The 10,482-nt window shown below is 36.2% G+C and overlaps 1 protein-coding gene and 1 non-coding gene across 2 annotated transcripts; both read right to left on the reverse strand.

Moving 5' to 3' along the window:
* Positions 1-2,816: 2,816 nt before the first annotated feature.
* Positions 2,817-2,888, reverse strand: Trnaw-cca (transfer RNA tryptophan (anticodon CCA)). The gene has a single exon. It is a non-coding gene; the product is annotated as a tRNA-Trp (tRNA).
* Positions 2,889-3,909: 1,021 nt separating this feature from the next.
* On the reverse strand, positions 3,910-9,780 carry LOC106165272 (hydroxymethylglutaryl-CoA lyase, mitochondrial). The gene is made up of 10 exons (XM_013543436.2): positions 9,602-9,780; positions 8,368-8,436; positions 8,083-8,190; positions 7,660-7,755; positions 7,267-7,325; positions 6,837-6,926; positions 6,490-6,553; positions 6,040-6,228; positions 5,280-5,405; positions 3,910-4,987 (listed from the first exon to the last, which is right to left on the reverse strand). The coding sequence occupies exons 1-10, from the start codon at positions 9,701-9,703 to the stop codon at positions 4,886-4,888; spliced, it is 1,005 nt and encodes a 334-aa protein (XP_013398890.2). The 5' UTR covers positions 9,704-9,780; the 3' UTR covers positions 3,910-4,885.
* Between the last annotated feature and the right edge of the window lie 702 nt (positions 9,781-10,482).

Genomic DNA, 10,482 nt, shown 5'->3' on the forward strand with positions numbered 1-10,482 from the left:
GTTAAGTTTTTCTTTTATGCTGCCAACAGTCCATCCAGTTGTCATCAGTTAAGCTGGGGAAGTTCATTTCATAAATGAAAAAGGAAAAAAGTAAAAAAAAAGCTGCTGTATAGACATTTTCAGATTGGAAAGCGCTGTCATACGGTCACGTGACTTATGATGCAAATAGAAAAAACTTTCAGGTGCTAGGGAGACTTCCTCACTCCTATTGAAAAAAATATAAGAATTCAGTAGCTGAGAGTGGAGTCTCTCCCACTCCACTCCCAAGTCACTTGACACCATGATCATGTTTTCCTCTCTGAAAATGCCTATTGTTAAGTGTAGTGAAAGCATCAGTATTATATTGACCAAAAGTTTAGCAAGAAGTAAAACAAACTTGCATGTCATTCCATGGAGAAGGGGCTTTGTTGTATGAAAATTATATGATAGTCAAAACATTCATTCTATGTAAGACTTAAACCTACATTTGAATAAGGTCAAACCCTCCTATCTCCTGTATGAAAAGGATCTGGCAGTAGCCATCTTGGCTCGTAAGGAGGTCTCGTTTCTATGTGTCAGATCACGTGCAATATGGCAGTTGGAAGCCATCTTGATTTATTTAAAACAAAGGGAAATTTTTGTCTAAGGTAAGTTGACCACCTCCAAGATCTACATGGAGAAAGAGGATTTGGAATTATTCAGATTGTTAAGATTTGTGTTTATTTCCCCCAAAAAAAAGGCATTGCCTTAGTACGTGGTGAATATATTTATAAGTAATAATTACTGTGTCTATCTTTTTATGGGTTGAAATGTTTTGTTTTTTTTTTCAGTTGAAGTAATAACTGTAGAAACAGCTGCTACTTTTTGGAATTATCTTTCAGGTGCAGGTGTTTTGACATAATTATATATCCTACTAAGCTCTGAAATATTTGTCCAGTGAGGCTTGGTTCACATATTAACTGCGAGACTGTAACACATTACTCTCAATCCAGGTTACCTCAGTTTAATGTGGATTGTTGGCTATTTAGGCTGATATTATAATAAAGAAATGAAAAAAAAATGTTGAGGGAGAAAAAAAACTAGAATTTTAGCAGTATTATTATTTTCCATACCTGACATTTAAAATTTGATGTATATATTTGAAAATGATTTTGCTTTGATTATGTCAAAGGTGAAATATATAATTGCAGATTATATAGAATATATGTATGTTGTAAACAGAGATGAGCATTTTTATCTTGCTGTATATAATGTTTTAATGTCAGATGTTTTATATAAAGAAGTAAAAAGTTGCTTTTTCAGTAAGAATAAGAATTTCTACTCCTGAGTGGTATCTTACACTATAAATGTGCAAGAATATATAGACATGTAAAAACCTGCATATCTGTGAAGCTATTTTATTGGAAAGTAGATTTTATACAGCTCTCATAGAGTGACGGCTATATGTAGAGATAAAGTTCCATAGTTATACATTTAGTTAAATTTAGTGGGATATTCTTGTGGATGATAAAGCATAGCATTGAATGATATGCAATGTATTTGAAAGGCAAGTGCTGATAAATGAAAATGATTGTGTGCACTTTTCAACATACAAGCTGGTTAGTAATATATTTATATTATTAGCCAGATTTTCTATTGCAATCACCCAGTGCCTTGCATTGTGTGATTCTTCACTGTGATTATGACTCTGACATCACTTTTTAATGAATTGACCTTATATGATCTTGACCTTAAGGGTCAAGGTCATGACCAAAATGTGATTGTATTTTTTTCTATTGCTTTTTTTCACAGACTTTTGGGTTATAACTATGTATACTTGTTTTTTCTTCCTTTGGGAAGATAGTATACTTATGTCTTTTCTTTTTCTTTTCAAGATATTTGTATGATTTGAGAATGCTTGTAGAATGATCAAGGGCAGCTGTAAGTTATGATTTTATTATTTAGAAGATGGGTGGAAAAGGAGTGATACAGAAATTGATTGGAGATTTTTTTGTTACATTTATAGCGTGCAAGTCATTGAGTCAAATGATGCTGTTGTAGATGTTGATAAGCCTATTCTTGAATTTTTGGGGGGCCTAAAGTTAATTTGATTATATTAAGCATGCAAATGCTATCTGAAAAAAAGGCCAGTGCCATGCATACTTTCAGAGAGCAGGAAAATTTGAATTGAAACAAAGAGACATTGCCAATATGTTTTGCAAGTTCTTTTCCTTTTTTTTTTCACATCATAGTGAATTGTCATGACGTATGCAGAAACTATTCTTTAATTTTGAAGATATATAAATTTGTTAAATTTTGTCAAGTGAAAATTAGAATGGTCTAAAAAGTCAATAGCCTTATAAGAAGGTGGTATTTTTAGGTTGTTACTATTAATGTTGATACAATGTGTCAAAAGCTACAAGAAGTGTAAAAAGTGTTGGTGCATTTTGTGACTAGTTAGGCTTGGAGCGTCTTGGTATGTGCCACACCAAGTGGCACACAAGGAGCTTGTGAAATGATGAAACTTTGCAATGGACTGATAAAAATACAGTACAAAGTGTTCTGTGCAATTTTGCCTATGTTTCAAGTGTAAATTAACAGACAAAGTGATCGTGTTTGTGTCTGTAACTGAGCAGAATTGCTTAAATTTCTGTCGGATGTGAAGTTGTAAATAAATATTAAGGCTAAAAAGTTGAAGCTTATTCCTTGTTATTTTGTGACTGCCACTATCACACCAAGAATTATTGTATTGTACATGTTCATATTGACATTGAAAGTCGGAAAGTGCTTTTTACACATATCTGAAGTGTATATATATCTTTGGACACGATTTAATTCTAAGGACAAAAATTAGTACTTGACCCCGACGTGATTTGAACACGCAACCTTCTGATCTGGAGTCAGACGCGCTACCGTTGCGCCACGGAGTCTTATATATCCACACTTGTTCTATATATAACATAAAATATATCATCTGAACTTGGCTAAGAAAGCCTACATACAACATTTAAATATTCTACTTCTGTCAAGGAGGTTGTTCTCCATTTATTTTTCTGTCTTTTTCACGATAAGTCTTATTACCTTGAACTGGTGCAAAGGATCTGTTCTCAACTACCACAATTTAGCTCTGCAGGTTCCTTGGTGGAGGTCTGCGCTCTCTGGGTCCTTTTCTCAGACCCATAGCCAGGTGTGCCTGAAGGACTCCCCCTTTTTCTCCTGGGGAAGGGCCCCCTCTGGATAAAATTTATCTAGGTACACAAAGGTTTGACCCCCTTATATGGACCTGTTTTCTAGTCCTAAAGAAGATTGCTCATCTCCACATTGTTGACCCTCAGAAAGCAAGGTGTTCAACTCCTTGCTGTAGCGTATTATGAGGACTTTCAACATATAATTTAAGAGATTTAGACCCCATTCCCACAGATTTTAGATCAATCTATCCCTGTGGGGAGTCTCACTAGATTACTGTCAGCTTAGCGGGCTTAAATGTCTGTCCCGCCTACTAAGAGCTGTAAGGGGGTACTTAACTACCGTGCACGCTCGGCTGACAGCAATTTAGCGTGAACTCCCAGGGAGTTAGGTTGATCTAGATGGATCGATCTAAATCTATGGGTATGCACTCTAAGAGATTATGGAGGGTAGCCATCTTTGAAGGTGCACGTTGGCCGATGCAAAAGCACAGATATCAGAGATTTCCTATAACTGCCGTTTTGGTGGTAAAATGGAATTATATTTTTATGTGTTGCTTACAATGTATTTATTGTGGAATTGTGAATCCCAAAGAGTTGTTAACCTTTCAACCTTGTCCGAATAATGGATATTTGGAGAAACTGCTACTGATTTGTTGAGGTAGAAGGTTTTGTTCAGACTTATTTTAATCTCAGTCTTTTGGGCAACCAACCCAGTCTTAATTCATACCTATTACGGAATACATGAATGAACCTAAGTAACGAATATCATTTCACCATTTTATGGTTCTTTTATTTTCTAAAGGCAATTTGTATGAAATGATCACTACAAGGTATATACTACTAGTATTAGTCTTGTTACAGCTTTGTTTAAAATAATTCCCCAACCTCTTCAGGCACTGTATTAAATGTTATACATTTTGAACCCATTAAAATATGACCAAACCAAATCAACAGGATGTAATATTTATATCATGATAATGAGCTGTACCAACTATGCAGAGATAATAAATGAGGCCGATTAGAAGATCCATTCATAGTCATATTACAGATATTACAATTGGAGTGTCTAAAATTATTTCTTCTTTAACCTGCATATTGATGTAAGCTCACTTATCATAGATCACAGTATATATAAATAGCTATGTATATTTATCTCATAAGAATATTATCTAATAACAATATCATGAGACTTTGATGCTCACCTTTCAGGCAGCTCTGTAGAATCTCACTGTTGTGTCATGATTAATGAAATCTGACTCAATAGAATTCATAAGAAATACATGCACACTGTATTTCTCTTTCTCTCTCAGTTTTTAAGGTATGCATCAGTTGTGACTAATTTTGTCTTGAAAAAACTACAAATAATTACCCTTTTCAAGGAGTAAAGTAACATTAGATGTAACAACAGTTCAAAGTTAAACAGAGAATATACTTTAATGGCATGATCATCACCGTTTAATATCCAGATCACAATCAATGGAAACATTATTTTTGTGAGTGAAAATGCAATTGGCAAATGTTCCTGAGGTCCACAATGATTTTCGACATCTGAAAACTGGTCAGTCACATAAAATCTCTAAAATCTCTGTAAAGCTGGACAGTGGCACATGGGAGTGGAGAAAAATTTCAGTCCAGGATTTGATAAATTTATGCCTGAGACAAAAACTGGTGTATTTTGATACAAATCCAGATGTAGGTCAAAGGTTGTACAGATCTAGATGTAGGTCAAAGGTCAGAGGTCAAAGGTGACTCTTGGCCTGACCTACCATGGAATTGGTCTTCCGTCCCAGTGCTTTTGAGATAAAAGCACCTGCCTCAAGAACTTTCTGTAGGTCAACTCCCTGAAAAACAGTAATAATGTTGGGATAACGAAAGAAATGATCCATTTTTCCTAGAAAACAGAATAAGTTCAATTAAATTTCATCAACCTTTTTATACTGTTATATTTTAAGTGGTAGCTGCACCTGCCATATTAAAAGGGAAGAGGGAGGCAGACACCCTTTTGTTGTGTCCCCCAATTCCCACTGACTGAGCATTACACGTTCTGTATCCAAATCCCATTAATTCAAATTAACTTATTCAACCTCATATCCATCAAAGTCTGATAATTATACATAAGCCAAACAGTCTTACTGTTTTAATTCCTAAACCATGTAGCATATAGAGTACATCTTCAGTGGCCACATTTCCTGTAGCTCCCTTAGCATAGGGGCATCCTCCCAGCCCTGCTGCTGAGCTGTCTACCACTGATACACCCATCTGAAGAGAAAAAGGTTGATTATGTTAGGCGAGACAGACAGGTTGTGTTGGGTGAGACTGGATGGTTGTGTTAGGTGAGACACAGTGGTTGTGCTGGGTGAGACCCAGAATTGTGGCGCAAGACGAGATGCAGTGGTTGATTGTGTTAGGTGAGACACTCTGGTTGTGTTAGGTAAGAAGGTGATTGTGTTGGATGAGACACAATGGACGTGTTGGTTGAGACCTGAAAGTTGTGCTGGATGAGACAGTTTCATTGGATGAGACAGTGGTTGTGCGGGCTGGGATGCAAATGGCTGTATTTGGTGGGTTGCGTTAAGTGGAAACTGGGCGTGTTGGGGGAGACACACTTGTTTTGATAGGCGTGTTGTGTTAGGATAGCCAGTGTTTGTATAAGGTGACATACAGTAACTGTGTTATGAAAGATACAATGTTAGGTGAGAAAGTGTGTGCAGTGAGATCAGTGACAGCATTAATTGCGACTGTGCTTGTGAGAAGCAAGGACACTTTTTTTCTATTCATCTTCATGTTTGACTGTTAAAAGTCTACCAGAGAAAAATACATGATTTAATAGTAATTTACATAAAATTTTATTGCTCATAACACAATAAAATCCAAACAACAGGTTCACACCTACCTGTAAAGCAGCAAATATATTAGCCAGTGCCTGCCCGTACGTGTTATGGCAGTGGATGGCCAGTTTTTCCACAGGGACTGACCTCTTGACTTCCTCTAGCATGGCTTTAATAGAGGCAGGGGTGCCCACTCCTATGGTGTCTCCAAGGGAAATCTCATGGCAGCCAAGGTCCAGCAGCTTCTTGGCCACCTGGTGGATTTCAAAAGATAATCTTGAAACTGGTGACTGTGGTGTGATAGTGGAGTGTGTTAGGTGTGACACACTGAGTGTGTTAAGTGTGATGCACTGAGTGTGTTAGGTGTGTTATGGGAGTGTTAGCTGTGGCAGTTGGGTGTGACCATAGTGAGTGCATGTGTGAGAGAGGTAAGTGTGTTGGGTGTGTTGGAGAATTCTGTTTTGAGAGTGACATTTAGCAAAATATATAATGTGTTCAACATAGCATCAACTGACCTCAGCTACCTTCTGTGGTGGCACTGGACCCTCATATGGGCAACCAACAACACAGGAGACGTATCTGAAATGTGTAGGTCAAACAGGGTGAATGACTGGCATAAAATATTCCATGACCTTGATGACAGTTTCAATATTTTTCACTTAATGTCAGATTTTAATTTTAACACAGCATATTTGTGTTAAAGTTTCAACTGGTCAATGATCACAAATCAAAGAGAACAACTGTCTAATTGGAGCATTTTATCAAATCTGTGAATAACTTTTTGAGATATCTTGTCTATTTAAAATGACAAACCATAAATCTATGAAAGCAAGCTCCTTTCTTGGGAAAGGTCCCAACTCACCCCCTGACTGGTATGCCTGCCTCTTTAGCTGCCTGGGATACCTCAGTGAACCTACTGATACTTTCATCTACGGAACAATTAATGTTCTTTCTGAAAGTTTAAATCATATTACAAATAAATATGGTAAATCAGTTTATAAAAACAGACCAGTTCCAAAGATGAAACTGGAGCCACACAACCCCTTTACCCTTGTCTTCTGAAAAAGGGTAGATCTCTTGTAATGGATGCCTCAACATTAAGATGATTTATTAGATTAAATGATAATGGTGATCCATAAAAGTCCTCGTGAAGAGGCAGCAACATTTATTTTGTTAGAACATGTATGTCCATTGGAAAAATTAGTATTACGAAAATTTATACACATTTATCAATTCAAAAAGTCTTCTACTTTCAAAATATAGAACTTAAAACCATGAATTAAGCAACTTACTGACTAAATGTTTCACTTGCTGCTCCAAACACTGCTACCTCAGAAGCCCCAGAAACTTTCTAGAAATGCAATAAGAAGTTAAATGGTGATACCAGTTAAGTCTATTTTCAGCATTAAATTTAGCTCTGATTTGAATACAACTTTTGTGACAGCTACCTACCCATGATCACAACAAAATTCTGTATACAAATAGATGGCAAATACCTCTCTGGTATATTAACAAAACCCGAGAGCTGCACTGTAACAGACAAAAGCAGAAATTAATTGGGCATTTCATGTCGAATAGACTGCCTGTTGAAGAAACTTGCCTCCAATTCCATATTTGTGAATCTGTTAAGTGTGCCATTATGATTCTTTACGTCACTATTATCATTATAAGGCAGATATACTCACAGCATCATTGAAACCTCTCACATTTGGAGTAAGCACAGAATATGTCACACCGCTCTTTTTGTGGATTCCATTTAGAACCTCGTGATGGTCTCCCATCTGAAATATACAGTGATAATTAAATGTCTTCCTTCATTTTATATGATATATGTGATTCTGATACTACAACTACTACTACATTGTTCTACTACTACTATATGTATTACTACATGTACTACTACTATTATGCTAATGCTACTACTTTAATTACTACTAAGTTACTGTACATGTGCACTGCTACTACTGCTTCTATACTTACTGATATATTTTACTTATTTGTCTATTTCTTTCTTTCTTTATTTATTATTATTATTTTTTTTTTGTGACTGCATTGCATTTTGAAGCAAGTGACGTGTTCAAAATCTGACAGCAATCACCATGACCCACCTGTGGCACCCATTTTGCAGAGACAAAACTTGTCGCCTCTATCACAGGTAGTCCAGAGGCCGACAGCAGGTCTATGAACTTTATCTTTGTTTCTGTGGAGACAATCTCCTAGACAACAAACAAAATATGTATAGATCATTTAAGAACAAATGAAAGTGCAGTGGGTGGACCTTATCTGATCAAATAACAGAGAAAAAGAAAATTCCCTTTGGGAAAAATACTTAAAAATGTGCCTATTAATTTAAACCACTGATGATATATTTTATATATACATGTATATATTACCTTTTCATTTTGCAGTCCGTCCCTGGGTCCCACTTCAACCACCTTCACAAAGGAAGGCAATCCAGGCCACTAGTAAATAACAATAACAAGAGTGATAAGATGATATCGTTAAGTGTTTTTGTTAAAACTAAATCACTGGGTAGGGGATCTTATCAGTCGGTGCGCGACCCGAGTTAAAGGTCAGAAGGACAACGACGATAAATTTAAGTGTCAGGGGCATTTGCCTGAGCTGAAACTCTATAATTTAAAACTTCAAAACATAGTTATGAATAATTTTATTGTAGTCTTGAAGTATGGGTACACGTACTTATTGATATCCAGTAAGTGGCAGTATTTTATTTCGATTATTCTGTTGGAACTGGATCAGGTTTGTTTCAGAAGCTCATTCTATTTTATTGTCTCTATGGAGGTATATGGGGACTTTACGACATTCGGTTTGAAGGCTTTAACCACTTGTTATAGTTTATTTTTGCATTGTATTGGATTAATGTGGCAGTCTTAGGTTGTCCTAGGTGGTTTTCAAGTTTATGCACCGGATTTTAATATCATTTAGCGATTTTACGACAATCGTTTACTATCCAATCAAGATGACAGCCGAGCGTGTATGGCCACATACACGCTCGGCTGTCACCTTGATTGACTCAACAATCCAATTCAGGAAATGACGTAACCGCAGAGGTCGCATTGTCCAATGGCATGGCTTCTTTTTCGTAATGGTAGGTTAGAGTGGACCTGGCCAACGACACCCCGAGAATTTGTTTTTTACGGTTTGATTGTGCGTATGCCATGCACGGAATTTACAAACGAGCGACGGGATGATGTAGCCTGCAGTATTAGCGGTAAGCGTGCCAAGTTTTAGGGGGCTCCGATGCCCGGCAGTATTTTATTTCGATTATTATGTTGGAACTGGATTTTTCTTGTTTCACAAGCTCATTCTATTTTATTGTCTCTATGGAGGTATATGGGGACTTTACGACATTCGGTTTGAAGGCTTTAACCACTTGTTATAGTTTATGTTTGCATTGTATTGGATTAATGTGGTAGTCCAAGGTTGTTGTAGGTGGTTTTCAAGTTTATGCACCCGGTTTTAATATCATTTAGCGATTTTACGACAATCGTTTACTATCCAATCAAGGTGACAGCCGAGCGTGGCCACATACGTTTTCAGAGCATGCATTTTTTGGTAATTTTGAACTATTTATTACGCATAATAAAAGCTGTCATCAATACATACCGCTCCAGTGGTATATCCTCTCGTAAGCTGCCTCGATAGATTGAACAGTCTTCTGCCGGCAGTCATTAAACACACGCTTTTACTTGCAGTCTGTACGACCATTTTCCACCTTACCTTACCTGCCTTACTGCTACAAATAAATAACTACACGAGTCCCGTGCTCCGCAGCAGCGCACTTACCGTGTTTTGATTGGATAAAATATGAATACAGGCTTATTGTTTACTGCACGTGTGCATTTGATGTAATAGATAACTGGTAATAAATAAATGTTGTTTTATTACAGTAACAGTCAATGGGCAGTGGATATGAGATTGTACAATTTTAAGTTAAAACCTAAATTCTAAAATACAAAAGTAAAAATGTTTTCAGGTTTGAATCTTTAGATTTTAAAATATAAAAAAGTTAAATTATTCTAACATAAGAAAAATGAAGGTATAGTCTTCTCAGGTTTGAATTCAATAGCAATTATAATAATGATTAATTATGCAGGTAGTAACAATTAACCGGCTTATGTTTTTCTCTCATTTACGGACACTTTACGAAAAACTGTACAGCTTGATGGGCATCAAAAAGAAACAGGTTTACTTCAATCAAAGATCTTGCTTTAGTCAGTTTTTGGGTCTGGATGCATTAATAGTTACGGAAAATGTGTCGAAATGTCAAATCTTTCTTGTTTTGCTATGTAAGCCCCCAAACATATTTGTAAACTGGGGTACCTTATAAGCCTTTTTTTTTTTTTTTTTAACAAGAAAATGACTTATGAGCAATAGCAATAAAAAAGTATACTGGCTTGTTGTAAAAACACTATTATTGACAAGAAAAACCAATTTTACAAAAACATCCACTAGAAATATACATAGTACATACTGATAGTGAAAAC

The sequence above is a fragment of the Lingula anatina genome, chromosome 8 (assembly GCF_051362555.1).
Source record: "Lingula anatina isolate TDL-2025a chromosome 8, LinAna3.0, whole genome shotgun sequence".
Lineage (NCBI taxonomy): Eukaryota > Metazoa > Brachiopoda > Lingulata > Lingulida > Lingulidae > Lingula > Lingula anatina.

Bases quoted from the DNA above. Each gene is read 5' to 3' on its own strand.
- LOC106165272 (XM_013543436.2), bottom strand. From the start codon at position 9,703: ATGGTCGTACAGACTGCAAGTAAAAGCGTGTGTTTAATGACTGCCGGC. The intron at 8,437-9,601 runs GTATGTATTGAT...GTTATTTACTAG, and splicing joins GAGGATATACCACTGGAGCG to TGGCCTGGATTGCCTTCCTT. The intron at 6,554-6,836 runs GTGAGTTGGGAC...TACACATTTCAG, and splicing joins GCAGGCATACCAGTCAGGGG to ATACGTCTCCTGTGTTGTTG.